Source organism: Podarcis vaucheri (assembly GCF_965113315.1).
Source record: "Podarcis vaucheri genome assembly, chromosome: W".
Taxonomy (NCBI): domain Eukaryota; kingdom Metazoa; phylum Chordata; class Lepidosauria; order Squamata; family Lacertidae; genus Podarcis; species Podarcis vaucheri.
Genome location: NC_138757.1, coordinates 3,762,022 through 3,786,772, shown reverse-complemented (window position 1 = coordinate 3,786,772; position 24,751 = coordinate 3,762,022). Strand labels below are relative to the sequence as shown.

The 24,751-nt window shown below is 45.0% G+C and overlaps 1 protein-coding gene across 1 annotated transcript; it reads right to left on the bottom strand.

Moving 5' to 3' along the window:
• Window positions 1-1,884: 1,884 nt before the first annotated feature.
• LOC309523326 (mitochondrial import inner membrane translocase subunit Tim8 A-like) lies at window positions 1,885-24,297 on the bottom strand. The gene is made up of 2 exons (XM_082207131.1): window positions 24,142-24,297; window positions 1,885-2,833 (listed from the first exon to the last, which is right to left on the bottom strand). The coding sequence occupies exons 1-2, from the start codon at window positions 24,271-24,273 to the stop codon at window positions 2,672-2,674; spliced, it is 294 nt and encodes a 97-aa protein (XP_082063257.1). The 5' UTR covers window positions 24,274-24,297; the 3' UTR covers window positions 1,885-2,671.
• Between the last annotated feature and the right edge of the window lie 454 nt (window positions 24,298-24,751).

Sequence of the window (24,751 nt, the reverse complement as noted above, 5' to 3'; positions counted from 1 at the left end):
TTTTAAGTTGAATTACTGAAATAAATGAACTTTTCCACGATATTCTAATTTTCCAAGTTTCACCTGTATGTGTATGAGCAAGAGGACTAGTATGTGGACAGATAAGAGTGTGCAAGAGAGAGGAGGGTTTCTCCCTGTGTTTTCTTCCTTTGGGTCATTTTAAAGAACACAGATTAAGGGAAGACACATGAGAACACAAGGACAAGCTGGCATGGACAGCAGACCACTTGGGGTATGGAGAAGCTTGGCTCTATCATGTAAAGTGTCCCACTGATAAAACAAGGATATAAGCAATGAGTTCAGCTCTTGAATGAGCTCTACACTGGTGTACTTCAGAATCAGAATGCACAGAAGTTCTGTAAAACGTAATTGTTTTAACTCAGTATGCAAGTCTCTCATGAGACTGCAGCTGCTACTCTATTTACATGCCTGATCTTAACAATAGCAGTGTTCTACCGCTTTCTGAATGTAAGGACAATGCATTTTAAGTGACTTAAAAAATAACTTCTCTTTAAAGTATTATCAGGGGTTGCCAACCTTCTACGTGTGGACTGGACAAGAAATCAGACCAGCTCAAATACATTAGGACAGTAATTTTGAAAAAAAAATACAGCCAAGAACCAGCATCTGCTACACATCCACATAAAGCAGGTGAAGCAGATATAGTATAGGGCATCTGAGGACTCCAGCTCTTATCAGCCCTAGCCAACATTGCCCAGTGATCAAAATTGTAGAAGTTGTAGTCTAACAATACCTGGAGAGTCACAGGTTTCCCAACCCTGCAATATTGCTTGCAGCTCAGGCATCCGCCAAAGCCTTAAAAGTAAAACTTCACCCAATGCAGAAACTGAAGCTTTGATTTCTCACTCTCACTTCTGGGCAGAACAGCAAACCAGTGTTTGGAAGACTCAAGAGGTTCTGCATTTGTGCAAGTTCTGCAGTACGTGGTAGGCTAATAAAACAGGTCTGGTATGTGTAGTGTTATCCTCCTGATCTGAAACATTACAAGGGCAGATACCTCTGAGAGATAAGTCGCTGAGTTTGGCTTCATCTATCGTGGTGTTGGACTCATAAGGAACTTTTAAACCAGCAAACTTTGTTAGTAGGCTGCCTTTGCCTTTCCATATTAAGCAATCTTTCAAAGACAAGCCACCTGTTTCCTGATGCATTTACAGCAGCCTCATATTTAAGCTGCAGTCCGGTAACCTTGAGCAACAAGGAATTCAAGGCACATTATAGTCATTAAACTAAGCGAGGAGGCATGGAGTACACTCTCTCTGCTCAACCTAGAAAATAAGTGGGCTGTCCCTCCTCTCTCGCCAGCATACATATGCAACATAAAGAACTGTAGCTCATGGGAACAGCCTCTGTGCTGCCCACAGAAGGCCTCAAGCTCAATCCCCAGCATCTCCGGGTAAGGCTGGGAGACACCCTGTTGAAAACCCTGCTGCCAGTCAGTGTGGTCAATACTCTCCTATGCATTAATTGATTAATGGCTTAGCCAGTATCTATGCAACTATTGAAGTGGTCACTTGTGGCAAGTAAAGATCTATTTAGACCAGACAGAAGAGAAGCTATCCAAACATGGGTTTTTTGTGAGGGGAAACACACATTTGTAATATACATGAGTGGATAGCTAGTTATAAAAACTGTTTGAGGTGAGGACTAATAACTTGTGTAGACTTACCAGCAATTGATGTATCTCTTAGTATGCTTAACTCAGAGACTGCTTCTCTAACAGACGGTGAGAAGAGAATTTCAAACTATCTTTTAACAGCACAGCATTCTCATATTCCAGAACACCATAACTGCTAGCAACAGCATTCCTATTTCTAAATCCCTAGCAATCAAAGCAGAAGGAATCACCACTGACTCAACAGGCAGTTTAAAATGAATCTATTTGATGTTTATTCCACTGATCAGCAGGAAAGGAATTAATGGAGAAAGTTAAAACTGACTTTTGTACTTGGTAAGTGAAACATTTACATGACCAGATGAATGGTATTCAGTTCCCATGTCCTCTGGGGTTACTTCTTCCTAGCTATGTAAAGGAGGGCTTGAATATGCAGCTTAAATGGCACATGACAGCAAGCAAAGTCAGCCTCCCTCTGTTCAACTGCAACACTAGTTGCGATTTACAAAAGCGTCAGCTCAGCCACATGTTCAAGCTGCAGGTGAGCAATTTATATCAGTCGTGCTAAAACACAATACCATTTTAAAAAGTCACCTTTGCTTTTCCCAGGAACAACATTCATGTCTGAAACTTCCCAGCTCCCTTCATTTCAAAATGGAGGAAATGATTGAATATTGATAGGTGTGCTTCCCTGGTCACACCACTGGGAAAGCAAGTTGTTTGATGCTACAGTTCTGCTATGAAGCTCTTGTTATCCAACAGCAAAATTTTTAAAACCTGGGCAGCACAAGCCCACGCGAATCAGCAAGGCTTCACTTGTCTGACTGCTAAATGTTCACAAGATGGGAATTTTAAACCAGAACTGCTCACGTTGGCCAGAAAACCCAGAAGTCTGTCCTGAATGTGGAGGCCAAAGTCCTTCACAACTTTTGATCCTTTCTTCTGCTTGTTCTCCTTGTTCTCCACCTCCTCCTCTTCTCTCATTCAGTAGGTTGGTTTCTCATTAAGGAAGGAAACTGAGGCACTGCAACACCCATATCAGTCAGAGAGGTTTTCGGAGAAGGGCGACTTGGATTTGTGTGTATGCTCCAGTCGGTTGAGAATGAACTGACTGGTGTCAATGAAGTGCTCCACACAGTTCACAAAGCATGTGTCCGCGCGGCTGTCCAATTTGGGGCCGGGCTTGTCCATGCATTTCTCCTATTCAAGATATGGAAGAGTAAGCATTGTTTAGGAAGACAGGAAGCTGCCTTATACTGACTCTGACTACTGGTCCATGTAGCTTGGTACTATCTGCTCTGACTGACAGTGATTTCCAACGAGGAACATTCCCAGCCCTACCTGGAGATGCCAGGAATTGAAGTTAGTGCCTTTTGCACACACAAGTTATACAACTGAGTTATACCCCTTCTCTTCCTAGTATATAGGGCTTAGGAGCATTCAAGAGACACCAGCAGTTCAGAATTTTGAACCACAGAACCAGTCCCAAAACACACACACACACACCCTTTTTGCAATATACAAGAGGGACATGCCTGGAATTCCTGTCCTGTAACTCTAAACAGAACAGCTGGCTCAGAACACAAAACACCCAGGTGGCCTCTCCATCCTCACTGCCTTCCACTGTGCCACCACCACAGCTGTTTCAACTATGAGAAGGCTAACATCAAAAAATAAACTGCAATATCCCCTGCAGTTTCCTGATTCATGGCCTGTCTCCACCTGGGAGCTATATCTTAGTTGTACAGCACACTCTTTCATGAAGAAGGGTTCACATTCAATCGCTTTGCATGCCTAGGTAAAACAGGACTGAGGAATCTATGCCCTCCCCATGCCCAGTGTTGTTGGGACTATTATTCCAGTCATCCCTCACCATCTGTCATTCTTTGCTTGCATGCATTATCAGCAGCAGTACCAGCAATTTCAATAGGTGTATATGTCCTCACCAGTATATCCCCATGCCAACACCACTTACTACACTTCCTACATTACAGCTATTAAAGATGTTGGAGCTCTGCTATGTTGGTGAGTGTAAGCAGCAGTGAATTTGCACCCACTCACCACAGGCCACCAATACAAACATAAAGAGAGCCATGGCTGGATCAGATCCACGGTCCATCAAGTCCACCATCAAGTTTCTCACAGTGGCTTCTTTCCAGGAACTGAATTCCCAGTAGCCACATGCACAGCCACTGGTTGTTTCCAGCAACACGGAATTGAAAAGCCTCAGAATCTAGAGGTTTTATTTAGCCAATCAATAGACCTCTCCTCCTCCTCCAGGACTTCATCCAATTATCTTTTAAAGCCACCTAAACCAGGTGCCATCAGTTGTTACGATATAGAAGCAACGCAGCTGCAAACTGGTAGCTTGAAAACATCACATGATGGGAATGATGGGACTGACTGTGGGAAAGAATGTTACAGTCAGTTCACAGGGCGATGCACCGGAATTTGCTCAGAGTGTAATTTGAGACCTTCCTCTTGCGTTTGTACAGGAAGTCTTTGCCACTTGCTGGAAGGAGTTTGAAGTAAACGGACATGTTTTCTGTAGTGCTGAAAACTCAAAATAAAAGCATGTAAATAGACATTTCTGTCTATCTCTTTCCCCTGCTAGGGAAGCAGGAGGGAGTGGGTGTGTACTTCCCATGCTGGGAAGTATCGCCTATCGAGACCTAGCCTGGATCCTGCGGGGATTGCAGCCAGGGAGGTCACCGGAGACCAAGCCGGGAGTCTGGGAGAGTTGCCAGCTTCTCCCAAAGAAGGCTTGTTTTCCGACATCGGGTAGCAGATCGGAGGTCGATGGATGGTAAAAACATCCTCTGAAAAGGGAGTGGTAGTGAGCGGATGGAAGCTACAAAGGATGGCTGTAGACGTATGGCTGATAAGCTACGTTCCACGGACGGATCCCTGAAAGGTATGAAGATTTATGGCTAAAAAGTGAACGCAGATTGATTCTTCTCTGGTTCACAGTAGCTGTTTTTTGGATTGAAACAGCACGGAGAGAGCCACATACTTCGCATTCCAGGGAAAACTGATAAGGTCTGCCGTCGCCTGCCAAGTTCCGTTGCCTAGCGACAAGACGTGAGTACTTTTTGAGCTTATTTGTGAGCTAGAAAGCTTCCGAAGAGTGAGACAAAAGCAAGCTGAAGCGAAAGCTAAGCTGAAAGGCTGCAATTTCTGTTGGGATTTCAGCGTTTGCTTGCTATCTCACAGACTGGGAAAGAAGGGACTTTCCAAGCAGCGAAGAGCTGTTGGAATAACAGCGAAGGCTTGTTGTTTACAGACTCTTAGAAAAGGGACTTTCCAAGCTGGGCTGACTGCCAGGTGCACGCAGCTTGTAAACAGCCCAATAAACCTTTGGAGTTTTCAGCTCACTGCTGAAAGCTGAAGCTTGAGATTGAGATGGCTTTGGGGGCCACCAGGTGGCGCGTTGGAAGATGGCCAACAATTACATCTCTCTGACCCATACGAGGTAATTAAGGGGCTGCTATGGGAAGTATGCAGTCTTCCTACCCCCCCCCCAGGAGACGGGGGGCTGCCTTGCCAGCGGTGTTCACAATGCACCCTCTGATCCGAGAGATGGGGGTGCCGAACACTTGGCACGAGCCCTTGGTGAAGTCAGATCTTCCTGACGCCGATTCCAATTAGCGCGTGCTGGTTAGCTTCAGCTCGGAATTATAATTGGAAACATACGATTGGAATGAAGCTGAAGCACATACATCAAGTAACGTTCGAGAGATAAGACTGCTGATTAATGGATCTCTGTGACCGGGAGTGAAGGATGGATAAGTAAATCTTCTGATGAATCATCACTAGGAGACTGTATGTTTGGAATGAAGGGGGGGGTGGAGGAAAAAACTTTTTTTTCTTTGCACGATGTGATATTAATAACCCTTCACCCCAGATAGAAATAAGATCATTGCGTTTTTACTAATCACAAGCAGGAATTCAAGAACTGTGTAGGATGGATTATAACAGGAGAGAGGATTGGTGAACGGTGAGAAAGAGGAAAATTTTTATGACGCAGTTAAAAAATGGCGTCTCGCCAAGACAGGCTTGCCGGAGAAAGAAGGACAGGGGGAGGAGAATCAGGACCATTCGAAAGAGAAGAACGCAATCTTGACCTGACAGAGCCTCCTGAATCATTTGATTTATTTGGCAAGCCTGAGAAAAGTAAAGGACAGACCGAAGATTAAATTTTTTTTATGGAAGCGTTGAACAGAGGCTGTCCCTGAGCGATATGATCTTTGGAGAGTACAAAACCCACACAGAGGATGCCTGTTTTCAATCTGCTTGTGAAAATTATCAGAGATCGCAAAGAAAGGAATATACGATAACAAGAGGAGAAAGAAAGTAATAAAGGACTATCTGGATTGAACTGGATAGAACTGTCTAATTAAAGCAGTAATATAAGTGATGTTTGGACTCGTTCGGAGTTTTGGACTCGTGTGGAGCTTGATGTATGGGTACCCCCAACAAAATTTAAAATTTGGCTGTATAATTTGGAACTAATGTGATTTGGATAATGTGATGTGATTGGCCTGTTAATTAAAATTATTTTTTTTAAAAAAGAGATTGAGATGGCTTTGTTCTCTCAGAAGCTCTGAAAAGCTTGTGAAGCTGGAGTGAGAAGCAAGAGCCGAAAGTTGACTACCCCAGAAGGGGAGAGCCAAGATGGCGTTGGCCAGATTCTTGAAAGCTTATCTAAAGCTGGGAGGAGCTTTGAGCCCCGAAGGGGGAGTGAAGGAACTGTTGCTGTTCCTGTTTTTGCTGCAATGGATGTTGCTGACAGGGGGAGTGATGCTCGGAGTTATAGCGCCCCCACCTCTATTGCAAGGAAAGAGCAAACTGAAACTCTGAACACTGTTTGTTGTTACAATTATGGCAAGCCTGGGCATGTTCAGAGGGACTGTAAGAAACCACGTCAACAGAAAGGAGCTAGAGGGAGCTCTGGAAAGCCTGAGGCTTCAAGCAAAGGTCATACTAAGACCCAGGTGAAACCAGCTAAAGCTTTGCTGTCGACAAAGGCCACATTTTCCGTGGAAAACGCGTTTGTTTTGGACACAGGCTGCACGCAGCACATGGCATCACGCCAGGAACTGTTTTCTACATTTAAGGAGCAACGCTTCACTGTGAAACAGGCCAATGGCCAGGAGATCGAAGCGACAGGGTTCGGAACTGTTTACCTGAAAAGCCTGAACTTAACAATTAGCAATGTGTATTTTGTTCCTGATTTAAAGTTTAATCTGCAGATCACAAAAAAAGGACTGGTGTTGTCCTATGATAAGGAAAGCTGCAAAATCTTCAAAGATGGAGAGCTGTATCTTTCTGCCAGATGGACTGTATCTGTTGGCATTTGTAGAATCTGATTACAATAATTGTAATGCAAATGATTCTAACATGATTTCTCTTGCAGGTGTGTCGAAAAACGTCGAGGATAAGAAGACAAAGATTACCAGTGTCTTTCAGCGAGTGTATGCTGATGTGATTGGTCCTCTAGCACCATCTAGAGGCAATGCTAAATACTATCTTATATGTGTTGATAATTTCTCTCATTATGTATGGATATACATTTTGCAGAGTCCCAAAGAAGCCTTAACAAGGTTTAAAGAGTTTTGTGACAAGATTAAGGATGTTCATGATGCTAACATTGATTGTCTTTTCACAATTTCAGGATTTCCTGGAGAAACAAGGGATAAAGCACAAAGTTGCTGTTTCTCTTTTTTTAAAAAAAAAAATATTTTATTAAGTTTTCAAACACAAAATAGAAAATCACATATTAAACCCACAAAATCCCTTCACCAAAAAACAAACAAACAGAAAAACAAATACTAATACACCAACAAACAATATAGAAAAGAAAAAAGAAAAACACAATTGTTCATAACCTTTTTTTATATATTACTAACTGGACTTCCTCACATCTCCCTTACTCTGCGTTCTTTGTAATAAAAAATACCAGCAAATTATTACCTTGTTTCATGCCTTATTTTGTACTTTTCAAATGTTATATTTCTAAACTTAAAGTAATTTTTGTCAATTATTTGTACCTTAGATTAAACATAATATTTCTTTAAATTTCGACCTTATCTTACTTATAACTTACCGTATTTTTCGCCCCATAAGACGCACCGGCCCATAAGATGCACCTAGTTTTTTGGGGGGGAAATAAAGGGGAAAAAAATTTATTTCCCCCCCCCCAGGTGCTCAGCACGCCCCAAGCTTCTGGGTGCCGGCAAGGTCTCCGCTAGCTGTGGGAGAGCCGGGCGCCTCTCCCAGGGCTAGCGGACCGCTGCGCTAATCCTGAAGCTTGGGGTGTGCGGAGCTCAGCGCGCCCCAAGCTTCTGGGTGCCGGCAAGCAGTCCGCTAGCCCTGGGAGAGCCGCGGAGCTCTCCCAGGGCTAGCGGACCGCTGCGCTAATACAGAAGCTTGGGGTGTGCGGAGGTCAGCGCGCCCCAAGCTTCTGGGTGCCGGCAAGCAGTCCGCTAGCCCTGGGAGAGCCGCGGAGCTCTCCCAGGGCTAGCGGACCGCTGCGCTAATACAGAAGCTTGGGGCGTGCTGAGGTCAGCGCGCCCCAAGCTTCTGGGTGCCAACAAGCAGTCCGCTAGCCCTGGGAGAGCCGCGGAGCTCTCCCAGGGCTAGCGGACCGCTGCGCTAATACAGAAGCTTGGGGTGTGCTGAGGTCAGCGCGCCCCAAGCTTCTGGGTGCCGGCAAGCAGTCCGCTAGCCCTGGGAGAGCCGCGGAGCTCTCCCACGGCTAGCGGACCGCTGCGCTAATACAGAAGCTTGGGGCGTGCTGAGCTCAGCGTGCCCCAAGCTTCTGGGTGCCGGCAAGCAGTCCGCTAGCCCTGGGAGAGCTGGGTCTCCCACAGCTAGCGGATAGCTTCCTGAAGCCTGGAGAGTGAGAGGGGTCGGTGCGTACCGACCCCCCTCGCTCTCCAGGCTTCAGCGAAAGCCTGCATTCGCCCCATAAGACGCACCCACATTTCCCCTTCATTTTTGGAGGGGAAAAAGTGTGACTTATAGGGCAAAAAATACGGTAGTTTTCTGTATCTCACAGTCAAATTACTGGAGCCATATTTTTCTGGATCATGCAATTTCTTAACATTCATACAACTTGTACTGTTTTTGTAGCTAGTCCTTAAATTTTCTCCAGTCCTCTTCCATTGTTTCTTCTCCAAAATCTCAGATTCTGCCAGTCATTTCAGCCAGTTCCATATAATCCATCAATTGCGTCTGCCACTCTTCCAGTGTGGGCAAATCTTGTGTCTTCCAATGTTTTGCAATAAGTATTCTTGCTGCTGTAGTCGCATACATAAAAAAAGTTCTATCCTTCTTTAACACTTTCTGGCCGACAATGCCCAAGAGGAAGGCTTCTGGTTTCTTAACAAAGGTATATTTAAATACCTTTTTTAACTAATTATAGATCATTTTCCAGAAAGCCTTCACTTTTGGACAAGTCCACCAGAGGTGAAAGAATGTCCCTTCAGCCTCCTTACATTTCCAACATTTGTTATCAGACAGGTGATATATTTTTGCAAGCTTGACTGGGGTCATGTACCACCTATATATCATTTTCATAATATTTTCCTTCAAGGCATTACATGCCGTGAATTTCATTCCGGTGGTCCATAACCTTTCCCAGTCCTCAAACATAATGTTATGCCCAATATCCTGAGCCCATTTTATCATGGCTGATTTGACTGTCTCATCCTGAGTATTCCATTTAAGCAGCAAGTTATACATTCTTGAAAGTACCTTAGTCTTTGGATCTAACAATTCTGACTCTAACTTCGATTTTTCCACCTGGAATCCTATCTTTTTATCCAGTTTAAAAACCTCTTTGATTTGAGCGTAATGTAACCAATCTCGCACCTTATTCTTTAATTTCTCCAAGCTCTGCAACCTCCAATTGTCTCCAATTTTTTCTATTATTTCCCAATATTTCGGCCAGCCGGCCTCCATATTGAGTCTTTTTCGGGCCTTAGCCTCCATTGGTGATAACCATCTCGGGGTCTTATTTTCTAGTAAGTCTTTGTATTTTGTCCAGACAATAAATATTGCTTTTCTGACAATATGGTTTTTGAACCCTTTATGAACCTTAACCTTGTCGTACCACAAATATGCATGCCATCCAAAAGCATTATTAAACCCTTCCAGATCTAGGACATCAGTGTTCTCTAAAAGTAGGTTCTGAAACCTTTCTGATTCCTCAATTGTCAATTTTTTTTCCAAAACCTTAGTTTTTTGTTTGTTCAGTTTGAATCCCGCCACCCGACCAAACTCATGAATTAATTCTAAAACTCTTTTCGTACTAGATTCTGGCTCCTGTAATGTTAAAACCAAATCATCTGCAAAAGCTTTCAGTTTGTATTGTTTCACTCCGACCTGTATTCCTTGCACCAACCGGTCCTCCCTAATCATGTTCAAAAGCACCTCCAGGACTGAAATAAATAACAAAGGGGATATGGGGCAACCTTGTCGTGTTCCTTTTTCAATTTTAAACTCTTCTGTCACCACATTGTTAACTATCAATTTAGCTTTTTGCTCTGAATAAATTGCCTCTATTCCATTTTCAAACCCCTGTCCCACTCCCATCCCTTCGAGGTTTTTCTTCATGAACGTCCAAGAAATATTGTCAAAGGCCTTCTCCGCATCAATAAAAATTAACACTGCTTTTGTATTGATATTAGTTTGCAAAAGTTCCAAAATGTCAATAATGTTCCTAGTGTTATCAAACAAATGTCTACCTGGGAGAAAGCCTGCCTGATCTTTATGAATTACTTCATTTAACACTTTTTTGAGTCTATTTGCCAAGATATCTGCAAAAATTTTGTAATCCACATTTAGGAGTGAGATGGGACGGTAGTTCTTAAGTTAAGTCTTTTCAGATTCCAGTTTAGGTATCAATGTGATGAAAGCTTCTTTCCACGATTCAGGTGCCTTCTTCCCCTCCATGATCTGATTACAAACCTCCAATAATGGTTGTGCCAAGAAATCTTTCAATGTCTTATAGTACTTGGAGGTAAGTCCATCTGGCCCTGGAGATTTGCCTAGTTGCATATTCTGAATGGCACCCTCAATTTCTTGTTGTGTTATCCTATAGTTCAGGATTGTTCTCTTTTCCTGAGATAATTTAGGTAGCCCATTAATTTTTAAAAATTGGTCTATCTCAGTCTCTTTTTGCGGCCCTTGCGTGTAAAGTTGTTTGAAGTATCTCTGGAAGCACTTTCTAATTTCCTCAGGTTTCTGGATATTTCTCCTTTCGATCCTTAGGTTTGTGACCGTATTCAGTTTTTGTCTCTTTTTCAACTGCCATGCTAGCAGTTTCCCACACTTATTTGCTGATTCAAATGATTTTTGTTCCATAAGTTTAATTTTCCACTCAACTTCTTGATTTATCAATTTAGCATATTGTGCTTGGTGGAATTTGATTTCTCTCAGAACCTCCTGTGATTTTGGTTTTGATCTCAATTTTTTCTCACCATCTCTTATCTTCTCTAAGATCTTATCCTTTTTTTCATTCCAGAGTCTTTTCTTTATCTTGTTCTGTTGTATCAGAAACCCTCTCATAACAGCTTTACTTGCGTCCCAGATTACTCTTTTTTCCACCGTAGTGTTCAAATTTATTTCAAAATAGTCTTTTAAAGTCTTTTGGGCCTTCTTCACAATCTCCTGATCTCTTAATAGGGTGTCATTCATTTTCCATCTGAAGGAACCGATTGGAATTAGTCTCATTTCCACTTTCATGGCGTTATGGTCGGAGCAGGTTTTTGGGCAGATTTCCACTTTTCTAGTCTTAGGTGCCAGTCCTCTAGTTATCCATATTTGGTCGATTCTTGTCCATGACAGATGGGCTTCAGAAAAGAATGTTCCTTCTTTTCCTAGGGGGTTCTTTGTCCTCCAAATGTCAACCAAATCCATATTGTCAGTTAGTTCAAAAAAAGTTTTAGGTAGTCTGCCATCTTTTGTTAAATTTTGATTTTGTGACTTGTCCATATTTGTGGAGACCACCCCATTCATATCTCCCATCATAATTGTCAGGGGTTCAGGAGCAGAGGCAAGGGCAAGGGAGGAAACAGAGAGCGAGGAGGAGGAGGCAGAAGAAAAGATGAGTGATGACGACGACCCGAGATCTCCGAGTCTTTCCAGTGAATCAGAAGATTCACAGAAAGGAGCACCAGTGGCCAGGGCAAGGGGGGAGCCTAGGGGGACACCCCAGGAAGATAGAGCCAGAGGGGACTCAGAGGGGAGCAGTTGGAGATCGGGACCAGCGTCACCGCCAGAGAGCAGGGAAGAGGAAGGGGGGCAGGGATCAAGCGCTGGCAGCTCACAACAGGAGGGAGGGCACGAGTCAGGAGTGGCCACACCTCCATCAGGGAGCGAAGAAATGGTCAGACGGAAAGTGGAAGGTTGGGCGCGCGCGCCAAGTTCAAATGCACAGGGAAGTGACGCAGTAGGCAGCCCGGAGAGGGAGCCAGGTCCTAAAGCCCGGCGCAAGGAGACAGAAGGGTCCGGGGGGTCGGCGTCGGAGGAGTCCCGGAGGGAGGAGACCCCGGGGGGCAGAGGGACCCAGAGGAGAACAGTCAGGCGGAAAAGGTGGAGCAGGGCTAGGATATTAAGTTGGTGTACAGGAGGCGGGGACCCAGACAGAGCTTCGCCGATCTAACCATAAGACGTAGAGTTGCACGCAGCAGCTTGAGAATGGGAACTGTAACTCAATAAAGACTTTTACTTAATGATCGCTGGCTAGCGTGATCCTCTGTGAGCTAGGATTGGGGAGCAACTCTGACAATAATGATGTTGTTATAATCCAGATAATCCAGCATAGTCTCATGCAGTCTCTTATAAAATTCTGATTTCCCCTCATTCGGTGCATATATTCCTAATATCAAAAACTTTTCTCCTTGAGTTTGAATCTCAATTGCCAAAATTCTTCCTTGCTCATCTTTGAATAAAAACTTTGGTGATAGGCTCTCCTTTGCGTAGATCACCACTCCTCTTTTTTTGACTCTGTCCGATGAAATAAATTCTTGGCCTAATCTTTTGTTAATTAACACCTTTCTATGGAGCCTAGTCACATGGGTTTCCTGCAAGCAGATAATGTCCAATTGTTCTTTCTTCAATATATGAAATATTCTTCTCCTTTTTTCCGGGGAATTCCCTCCATTAATATTCCAGCTGAGAAGCTGCAGAGACATCCTGGATCAGTCTGTTAGTTTTGTGGTGGCGTCTCCTCCTTTTGGTCTTCTGGACCCGAGGGTGTAGGTATGGGATGTGGTGGTGGCCAAGCCTCAGGTCCTACAATCCCTTTCTGAAGGTCCTCTCCGTGGTCGTTCACAAACTTTTGTTGATCTTCTGCTGTTTTGATTTTAACTTTCTTTCCTTTGAAGTTAAAAGATAGTCCTTGTGGAAATTCCCACCTAAAGGGAATTGAATTACCTTTCAATAACCTTGTTAAATCTGTGTATGTAGATCTGAGATCCAAAAGTTGCTTCGGTATATCTTTATAAATTTCTGCTCTGATGCCTTGAATAACAAGTGATTTTTCAAAATGTAGGCCTAGTATTTTGTCTCTGTCCTGCTTAGATCTCAAAATGATCAAACAGTCTCTGGATCTGTCCTTCCTCACCACTCGTCCCAATCTAAAAGCACTAACAATTTTGAAATCCTTGTCTTCTTCGATACCCCAGAACTTTGAAAATTCTGATGTCAAATAGCCAATCAAATCCCCCTGTTCAAGTTCTGGGATAGCTCTCAATCTAAGGTTATTTTCCCTATTTCTCAATTCAATCATAGACAGGTAGGCCTGCTGTTCACTAATCTGTTTATGCAAAGGTTTTACCTCCACTTGTATTGCTTCGGCCTTCTGATTGGCTTCCGAGGCTTTTTGGTTAGCTTCCTCTGCCAACTTGCGGTTTTCTGCAGTTGCTTCCTGAAGACTCCCAATTGCTTGTGTATGTTGAGCCACTTGTTCAGTCAATTTGCTAATACTGGCTGTGGCTTGGTCAATTTTGGCCGAATGTTCGTCTGCTTTCTTATTTAGACTTTCCAATTGTCCCAAAATTTGTTCTAAAACTGTTGCAGATCCTCCTGCAGCCATATCCTCTAGTGATGTCTGCTCAACTTCCCCTTCTTGTATCTGTAAAACAGCTGGGACAGATGATCTGCGTGGCTGAGAGGTCAAAATTGTTTGTACCAGTTGTTTAGCTTTCGTTTTAGCCAATCTTGTTTTCCCTGTGCCACTCATTCCAATCCTGTCTACGTGCCAAGGTCAAGCTATGTACAGCCCCATGGGAAAGGCAGTTCCAGAGAGTAAACAGTCAGGCAGCAGAGAATCAAAACAAAAAGCAAATCCCAGGCAGTTGTAAATCCAAAATCCTCTAGGGGGAGTACAGCGATGCCTCAAAAGAAAGAATAAAGTTGTTCCGCCATTAAATTCCCAGCAGTTTAAAACGTTGAGAGAGTCCTTCAGCTCCCTTTTAACATGCAGAACTTTCCCGCAGTTAAAACAAAGTCTCTAGCAATGTGCGAGAAACAGTTTCCCTGTTTGTATCCAAACTGTAGCGCTCTAACGTGTCACTTTCAATAGTTAAACAGTTTCAGCAATTTGACAGTTCTTCTTTATCCTGGCAGCCCGTGAATTTGGGCTTCTCCGTCATTTATAAATCCACAAAGGAGAGGAAAAGTCCAGTCCAAAACCAACAAAGATAAAACGAAATTTTCTCTCTTAGTCTCTTACAAGCAGATTCAGTTGTTGCACAGTAATCCACAATTTTGAAACCCTTTTGAAACGCTTCCAGCTTGTCACAGTCTTTACTTTAATCTTTTAAGCACAGCCGGGAGACGGACTTCCTGGTTACGTCTCCCGCTTTTAGCCAAATTCAGTCACTTTAGTCCCGAAATTCTTAAGTACCCCTACTCACGGGTTTGTAGTTTAAAATTGGATGTTCCAGGAAAAAAGGTCAGCGCTCATTGGCAGCAGCCGCGCGGCTTCGCTTCCGCAGAAAGAGCGATCAACTCACAGCACCGCGCCACCCTTCCACGTTCCGGAGCCCCTTACGGGGTTCCTTCTTCGTTTCGGGGGGCGCTTCTGGTGCCCGCCGAGTCCCACGGCCACAGGCTCACTCTGCCTGTGGTTTATCTTTATGGGTCTCCGCTTTGCCATAGCGGACGACCCGTTTCTGCGGAGCTCCCCTTCACAGCGCAAAGGGGACCGCCATTGCCATTTTGCGCCGCCTCCGGAAGTCCCTCCAAAGTTGCTGTTTCTCAAGCTGCATGGAACAAAAGTATTTGTGTAAAAGTGAACAAGGAATTGCAGAATGGCATGAAGGCACAATTGCTGAGTTCACATTTGCCACATGAGTTTTGGGCTGAACCTTTATCTTGTTATTGTTAAACTTGGTTGAGAAAGGTTTCAAAAGGTATGGAATGTTCTCCTTTTGAAAGGTTATTCCACAGAAAACTTTCTGTAGCACATTTTAAGGTTTTTGGATCTCACGTAAAGACACAAACTCCAGATGGGGTGAGAAATGCCAAAGGCATTTTTGTGGGTTATGAAAAAGGTCTCTACAGAGTAATTTTGTCTGAATCTGGCCAGGTGGTTCTCACAAAATTTCTAGAGAGTGCTCCTGGACAGGAGAGAGTAGTTTTTCACACATTTCCCACTGAGGACAATTCAGATGATGATTCTGATGATTCTGATTTTGCAGATTATAGTGATACTGAAAGTGACACAGAAAGCTCAGAGAGCTCTGTTGACACAGTCATTGAAAGAGGGTCACACACAGTTGCTATGAGGCAAGGAAAGAAGGGCTACCCTTATGCTATTCATATAATCAGTTATCAGTAATCAATATATTCATATATGCTCACACATAATCAGGGCTTACAGTATTTTTATAATCCATTTTGAATCAAAGGAAGCTGTGCCTTAGCTAACTGCAAACTGGGACGACTTCTGGGTTGGTGCCTCCGGTAATGGCGGAATTCCTCTGATCGGGAGGAATTTGCCCCGTGGGAATCTGGGTCTGGCCGCCACGGCGAAGGCGGAGACCCGCAAAAATCACAGGCGGGAGAAGCCTGTGAGCGTGGCATTCGGCGGGCACCTTTTGCGCCTCCCCTACTCGCGGGGAAACCCGGTTTCAGGGGTCCGGAGTGACGTGGGGTGAGTGGCGCGGTGCTTCGAATCGTCTGCTTCTTCCACGGAGTGAAGCCGCATAGCTGTTGTCAGAGAGTGCTGACTTTTTCCTGTGGACAATTTGATTTTAAAGTAATTACCCGTGAGTAGAGCTGAAGCGGGAGAATTGGATTTTTAAACGTTTAATTTGGTATCATAACGGGGAGGTTCAATACAGGAAGTCCGCCTTCCCCTTTTGTAAATAGACTGAAGCAATGAGGTTGCAAGCTGAAGTCTTGGAAAGCCTTGTGTAAAAGACTAAATTTCCATTGGTAAAGAACATTAACCCCCCCCCTTGGAGGCAGGAGAAGGGGGGGGAGTTGTGGACTGAGTATGCCTGCAGGAGAGAGCTAAGAGAGCTAAATTACCGCCGCTCTGACCCTGGGAACAGGCTGCTAGCAGGACTGACGTCTTTTGGAATGTTCATTGACAGTGTTTAGAACGTTCATTGACAGCTAGCATAAGAGAAATACATTGTTTCTACTGTCTCCGGCTGCTTTTAAAAAGGAGTAAAAGTAACTGAAAACTGAAACTAACTTTGGATTGTTTGAACTGTGTTTAAAGGAGGACATTACTGACTAATATAAATAGAAACTGTTTCCCCCTAGTGGAAGCTTTTGAAACTGGTGGCTTTACAAGAGCTGGGCTAGGGGAATTTCCAGCTGCAAGATAAAAAAACTGTGAGACTCTGGGACTGACCATGAATCTTCTAAGTGTTATGGCAAATGGAAAGGGAAAAACAGACCAGTCAACTGCTGAAAAAACATTAAGGTCTGGGAGGACTTGGCAGCAACCCAGGAGAGGTTCAACATCAGGCCTCCCTGCTTCTTCTGCTGATGCTTCTGCACCAGTATACTCAAAACCAAGAGGAATGTCGACAGAAGAGGCCTTAGCGGTTGCATTAAATAAGATAAATGATTCATTGGAACAGCTTAACAAGAAAACAGATGCGACAAATGTGAAAGTGGATGCGACAAATGCGAAAGTGGATGCTGCAACTATTAAAATTGACTTAAATACAGAAAGTATAAATAATCTGGGACAAAAGGTGAATACCAATACAGAAACCATCCAGAAATTGATACAGGAATCTACTTTGATATGACAGACTGCGGAGGAAGCCAGGGAGAAAGCCATTGCTGCGGAATGTAAAGTAACACAACTGGAGAGAGAGAGAGTCCCAGCCCTACAGAGGCAACTTGATGAACATAAGTTGACGCTTGCTATGATTGAACTTAAAGAAAAACAGATTAATCTGAGGATCAGAGCCCTACCTGAATTGGAGAAGGAAAGCTTGACAGACTTTCTCACACAGGAATTTGCTGACTTTTGGGACTTGGACTTGGATCAAGAAGAGTTTAGAATTGTGAGGGCCTTCAGACTTCGAAGAGGAGGGTAAAAAGAGAAGAATAGAACAAGAGACTGCTTGATCACCCTTTGAACTAAAGAAGAGAGAGATAGAATTTTGGGTTGGCACTACCAGAAGAACCTAGAAGTACAACAGTCAAGAGTGGAAATTTTTAAAGACGTCCCGAAATATCTTTTGGATCTTAGGCCTAACTATGGAGATATTGTTGCCCTGCTGAGAAGGAATAAAATCAACTTTAGGTGGGAGTTTCCCCAAGGTCTATCCTTCAGTTTCAAAGGAAGGAAAATAAAAATAAGATCAGTAGAAGATAAAGTAAAGTTTTTGTATAAATACGAAAAAGATCTGCAGAAGGGACCCGGAAAAGAGCCAAGACCATTGGATAGAAGATCATTAGATAGAGGACTAGAGCAAAGAGCATCGGATAGAAGATCACCAAATAGGGGAATATTGGATATATCAGCATTATCCTTTGGCTTGGATCTCCCAGTGAACGTGTCGTCACCACCACCAACAGAAGAAGAGCAAGCACTGGGTGCAGTTGGAGGAACATCAGCATAATTACATGATGGTGTTGCAAGTTTTGAGTTGGAATGTGAATGGACTAAATTCTCCAGAAAAAAGGCGGAGAATCTTTCATTTATTGAAAAAAGAACATTTGGACTTGATTTGTTTACAAGAAACACATGTGATAAGGCTACATAGGAAGATATTGAGTAATAAAAGACTGGGCCAAGAATTTATCTCATCAGATAAAGTTAAAAAAAGAGGAGTGGTCCTTGTTGGGAATACTGCCAGGGAGATATAGCCCATCATGGCCCCAAGCCGGCTGCCAGACGTCCATCGATCTCCCCGGAAATATCCTAACAGTCCTTTATGCAAAGGAGAGCCTATCACCGAAATTTATATTCAAAGTTGACCAAGGAAGATTTGTTGCAATTGAAATTCAATCACAAGGAGAGAAATTCCTGATTGTAGGTATTTACGCACCAAATGAAGGAAAATCGGAGTTCTTTAAGAAGCTACACGAGACTCTGACGGATTTTATGGACTATAATATGCTCTTGATGGGAGATATGAATGGAGTGATGTCTACAAATATGGACAAGGCACAGAGACAGGTAGTCACCAAAGATGGTAGACTACCAAAAACCTTTTTTGACATGACTGAAAATATGGACTTAGTTGACATTTGGAGAATGAAGAATCCCCTGGGAAGAGAGGGAACTTTTTTCTCTGAGGCTAAAAAGACATGGACAAGAATTGACCAAAACTGGGTAACCAGGGGATTGGCTCCGAAGATCAGCAAAGTGGAGATTTGCCCCAAAACTTGTTCTGACCATAATGCTGTGAAGATGGAAATGAAATTGATGCCAATTGGTTCCTTTAGATGGAGGATGAACGATACTTTGTTCAGGAATGAAGAGGTGACCAAGAAGGCCCAAAAAACTCTAAGAGACTATTTCGAGATAAACATGAATACTACAGTGGAAAAAAGAGTAATTTGGGATGCAAGCAAAGCGGTTATGAGAGGATTCCTAATACAACAGAATGCAATTAAGAAGAGAACTCAGAATGAAAAAAAGGATAAAATCCTGGGGAAAATAAAGGAAGGAGAGAAGAAACTGAGAGCAAAACCAAAGTCACAGGAGATCCTGAAAGAGATAATGTTATACCAAGTACAATATACGAAGCTGATGAATCAGGAAATAGAATGGAAGATTAAATAGATGAGGCAAAAGACATTTGAATCAGCAAATAAGTGTGGAAAGTTGTTGGCCTGGCAAATGAAAAAAAGACAAAAACTCAATACTATTACAAATTTGGAAGTGGAAGGAAAGAATATACAGAACCCAGTGGAGATCAGGAAGTGTTTTCAGAGGTATTTTAAACACCTTTATACACAGGAGAAGCAGAAAGAAATGGACATTGATCGATTTTTGAAAATAAATGGACTACACAAAATCTCTCAGGAAAAACAGCTAATGTTGAATTACAAAATAACGGATCAGGAGGTGGAAGGGGCCATCCAGAACATGCAATTAGGTAAATCTCCAGGACCAGATGGTCTGACTTCAAGATATTACAGATCTTTGAAAGAATGGTTAATACAACCATTGAAGGAAGTCTGCAATGAAATATTGGAAGGGAGAAAGGCACCAGAGTCGTGGAAGGAAGCTTACATTACACTTATACCGAAAACAGAGACTGAAAAGACACAGCTCAAGAACTACCGCCCCATATCGCTGCTTAATGTGGATTACAAAATTTTTGCAGATATTTTGGCTAAAAGATTTAAAAAGGTGTTAGTAGAAGAAATCCATAAAGACCAAGCGGGCTTTCTCCCGGGCAGACATTTGTCTGACAATATGAGGAATATAATTAATATTTTAGAAAAACTACAAGTGAATATCAATACTAAGGCATTCTTGATATTTGTGGATGCAGAGAAAGCCTTTGACAACATTTCTTGGTGTTTTATGAAGAATCTACAGGGGATGGGGGTAGGTCAAGGTTTTGAAAATGGTATAGGTGCAATTTATTCAGAACAAAAGGCAAAATTAATTGTGAACAATGTAGTGACAGAAGAGTTTAAGATTGAGATAGGGACACGACAAGGTTGCCCAATTTCTCCATTGCTTTTTATATCGGTCCTCGAGGTTTTGTTAAATATGATTAGAAAGGACCAAGAGGTTAAAGGCATACAAGTGGGAGCTGTAATGGTTGGGAGTTACTCGTGCGTAATCCTGCTCCGTTTGAGCATCGGATTGCCTGGTTAAACCCTCCGGACTACGCAGCCCATAGTAGCGTGGCTGCCCTTAGTCACTTGTAGAATCTGACTGTGGGCGTTTCTTAAAGCGTTGCCAACATAAGAGTTGTTTGACGCCCAATCGTTTCCGCCTCTCACTGCGCGGGAGTCTCCTGCGCAGGGTGGGCGTGGGCAGCGGGGTGCTTGGGCTCTCCTCGCTAACTTCCAACAAAGAGTCCTGGAGCCCCTGCACCTCCCTGTCCTGTTGCTCTCCTGGATCCCTGGTGTTACACTCATTCTCTTCCCCTTCTTCCCGGCTAAGTCTCCCTCTAGTGCTAGGACCTTCCCCTGCAGAATCTGAGACCCTCTCCTTCTCCCGTGCCTCTGATGGCAGTTCCCTGACATCCACCTCCCTCCCAGGGCCCCCTTCACTCCCCCTCCGACCCGGGTGCTCTGTTGCGGCCTCTTCTCTGGTCGGCGTGCCAAGGAAACCCCTGAAAGAGCTCTCCTCCTCATCTGTGGGTGTGAACACCTCTTCCCACCTGCTAAGGTTCCCACCCAAGGAATGACTCTCCCAATCCGATTCTTCTTCGGATTCTGAAAACCCTTCGAAACTCTCTTCCTCCTCCGTGGTGCCGAACTGTTCTTCCCAGAATCGCTCTAAGGGCTTGGGTTTATCTGGGAACCGTCGGTGGAACACTTCCACCATTTGCTCGTCGCCAACTGCCTCTGCCGGCACCCACGCGTTTTCCGACCAGGGCTCTCCTTCCCACGCCACCAAGTACTGCACCTGCCGCCCTCGCCACCTTGAATCCACTATCTCTGCGGCCGAGCTCTGGTGTTCCCTCTCTTCTACCTGTGGTTGTGGCAAGACTTCTACCTCCCGCCCCTCGAATTCCCGCCCCTCTCTGTGTGGTGAGAGCAAGGATCTGTGGAACACGGGATGTATTTTCATGTTGTTGGGCAACCTGAGCTTGAACGCCACTGGGTTTATCTGTTGTATAACTTCAAACGGGCCCAGTCTTCTGGGCTGCAACTTCTTGCACCCTCCCTTAAAGGGTAACCCTTGAGTGGACAACCACACGCGATCCCCCACCCTAATGGTTTCCCCTTCCCTCCGGTGTTTATCTGCTTGCTTCTTGTAACTGGCTTTAGCCCTTTCTAGGTTCATCTTGAGCTGTTGATGTAACGCTTCCATTTCTTCCACAAACTGTTCAGCAGCAGGCACACTCCAGCTCTGTTCCTCATTGCCCGGGAACGCCCTGGGATGACACCCATAATTGGCCAAGAAGGGGCTCATACCGGTGGACACATGTTCAGCATTATTGTACGCAAATTCTGCTAGCACTAGTTTCTCTACCCAATCATTCTGCCTTTTGCTAACGTAGCAGCGTAAGTATTGCTGGAGTACACTGTTGGCCCTTTCCGCCTGCCCATTGGTTTCTGGGTGTCTCGCTGTCGAGAAGCTTACCTCGACTTGCAGTAGGCTCATGAGCTTCCTCCAGAACCGGGAAGTAAATTGTTTTCCGCGGTCAGATAAAACCCTCAAGGGGGCGCCATGCAGCCTAAAAATGTGTTCTACAAACAACTGTGCCGTTTCTTCCGCCGTCACCGCATGGGAGCAGGCGATAAAATGGCACATTTTGGTTAGCAAGTCTACTACTACCATCACTGATGTTTTTCCCCTTGATTTGGGCAAATCCGTCATGAAATCAATTGACACCACCTCCCAGGGTTTGTTTGGCGTGGGTAAGGGTTCCAGCAAACCTGCTGGCATCGTGCGTTCCCCTTTGGCCCTCTGGCATCGGTCACACCCTCTTACATATTCCCGTACATCTTCCCTCACCCGTGGCCACCAAAATTGTCGGGTCACCAGCATCATGGTTTTGTGTTGCCCAAAATGTCCCGCTGTGGGGGTGTCATGTAGTTGTTTGAGTACCCTTCTTCTTAGAGCCTCCCCCGGTACGTACATCGCCCCCCTGTAGTACAACACCCCTTCCTTCTCCTCAAACCCCTCTGGTGCTCCCCTCCCCTCTTGGAGTTCCCTGATTTTGGTCCGGACGAATTCATCGTGCCTAGTGAGTCCTGCCAGTTCTCTCGTGCCCACTAGAGTACCCCCACACACCCATCGGTCCTCCGGTATGACGTGACGGATCTCCGGCGGCCCTTCTCCTTCGAAGTACTCTGGTTTCCGCGAAAGAGCGTCTGCTCTCACGTTTTGCTCGCCGGGCACATACTGGATTTCGAAAGAAAACTTGGAAAACTCCTGCGCCCAGCGAATCTGTCTCTGGTTGAGCACCCGTGCTGTCCGCCAATATTCCAAGTTCTTGTGATCTGTGCAGACCTGGATCTTATGCTGCGCCCCTATCAGCAGATGGCGCCACCGACGAAAGGCGGCGTAAATTGCTAGCAGTTCTCGGTCGTACACGGTGTAGTTTTGTTCCGACTTGCTCAGCTTCCTCGAGAAGAAGGCGCACGGTTTCCATTCCTGCTGGCTCAGTCCTGGCTGCAACAGAACCGCCCCGATGGCTCTGTCTGACGTGTCCGTCTCCAACCTCATTGGTTTCTCCAAATCCACATGTAGTAATTGTTTTTCCGACGTGAATGCCTTCTTCAATCTTTCAAAGGATTGCTGGGCTTCCTCCGTCCACACAAACTTCCTTTTACTACTGAGACAGTCCGTGATTGGGGCCGTCAAGTGTGCGAAGTTCACATTGATTCATATGGGGGAGTATGTTATGATATAGAAGCAACACAGCTGCAAACTGGTAGCTTGAAAACATCACATGATGGGACTGACTGTGGGAAAGAATGTTACAGTCAGTTCACAGGGCGATGCACCGGAATTTGCTCAGAGTGTAATTTGAGACCTTCCTCTTGCGTTTGTACAGGAAGTCTTTGCCACTTGCTGGAAGGAGTTTGAAGTAAATGGACATGTTTTCTGTAGTGCTGAAAAGTCAAAATAAAAGCATGTAAATAGACGTTTCTGTCTATCTCCTTTCCCTGCTAGGGAAGCAGGAGGGAGTGGGTGTGTACTTCCCACGCTGGGAAGTATCGCCTATCGAGACCTAGCCTGGATCCTGCGGGGATTGCAGCCAGGGAGGTCACCGGAGACCAAGCCGGGAGTCTGGGAGAGTTGCCAGCTTCTCCTGAAGAAGGCTTGTTTTCCAACATCAGTATCCACAATTTCTGTATTATTTCAGAAAATTTATGCACTGCTTGGGGGGGGGGCACCCTTAAAGCAGTTAAGTATGCGTAGGCTGAAAGACTTTGCTCCCAGGGCCTTCAGTCCTCCTTGCTCTCTGTGACTTCGTTTGATCTCCTGTTAAAGCCACCCAAGACAAGGACCATCATCACAGCTTGCAGCAGTAATCCATCCCGGCTGGAGAGGTTGTGCGTGGCTAAAGAGGAAGCCAAGACAGCCAGCGGGATGGATCCCACTGGCTGTCTTGGCTTCTTTGCTCTTTGGGGCTGGGGGGGAAAAATATTTTTTATTCTTTATTTCCCCCCAAAAAAAACTAGGTGCGCCCTATGGCCCGGTGCACCCTATAGAGTGAAAAATACAGTAACCCCTATAGGGGCACCAGTCCTTTGCATGACCTACTTTTAAAGCCTCTGTCCATCGCCACAGAGACAGAATCATAGAGTTGGCAGGGGCCCTGAGGATCACCTTGAAGTGGGGGGAAATTAATTTAAATTGAGCAACCACATCACAACCAAACTTCACCCCAGAGGCACAAGTCCTCCTCCTAGATGTTGCTAGACCACCTTCTAAAGCACATTTCTGGTCTCACCACAGGCAAATCCACATTCAACACACATTTAAACAACATGGCTTCCCCCAAAGAATATTGGGCTCCGTTGTTTAAAGGGTCAGAGAACTGTGCCTCTGAAGGGGAAACTTTATTTCCCATGATTCTTGGGGGGGTGGAAATCATGTGTTTTAAATGTACGGTGCGGATCTGCTCCCCATCCCGCAAGTTAATTGCACGTAGCATGAAAGAGTGAGGGTGGGCTTTTGTCCCGTAGCCCTCGGCCCTCTTCCTCCTCCATCATGATTTCCATCTGAGCCGCTGCCGCCGCCTCTTTCGGATACTCTGCCCGATCCTCTAAGCCTGGTGCAGCGCATCTTGTGGCAGAGAGTTCCGAAGGTCAGCCGTGAGCAGCATGAAGGAGGCCTTCGCCTACGCCCCGGGCTATCAGCTCCTTCCTACCCAGCAGAGCTCCGTCATCTGGTGCACGAGCTGCTGGAAGCGCTGCTTCTGCGTCTCCACCTCAATGAAGTGTTGCAGCTGCGGGTCGTTGACGATCGCCCCCAGGTTTCCCGCGGCGGACGAAGGGTCCATGTTGGTCCCGATCTGTGAGCTGACAGCGACCGATTGAAGGAAGGACGGCGGTCTGGCAGGCGACCTTCACCAGCTTCTACCCCCCCCCCCCCCGCCCGTCCCCTCCACACATGTGCAGTAAGCTTTCGCTTCTAGAGTGCACCGCACACTTAAGGCTTCATCCTTAAGCAGAGGGCGGCGGTGTGCTGGCGCGAGGCCATAGAGTTACAGCGTGGGTGGGGAGGGTAGAGTTGCCATCGGGCAAGAACCCAGTCGGTTCTGCAGCTCGGCTTCACGCGCGCCTACTCAGAAGGAAGCGACATGATGCAGCTCCCAGGAAAATGTGTATAGGGTTATTGCAATTAGCATTAATAATTTAATTAGAACATCTGGAGAGCCACTCACCTCCCCTCACTAATGTCCTAAATTCAGGTAGGTAGCCGTGTTGGTCTGACGCAGTCGATTTTTTTTTTTTAATGTCCAGTAGCACCTTAAAAGG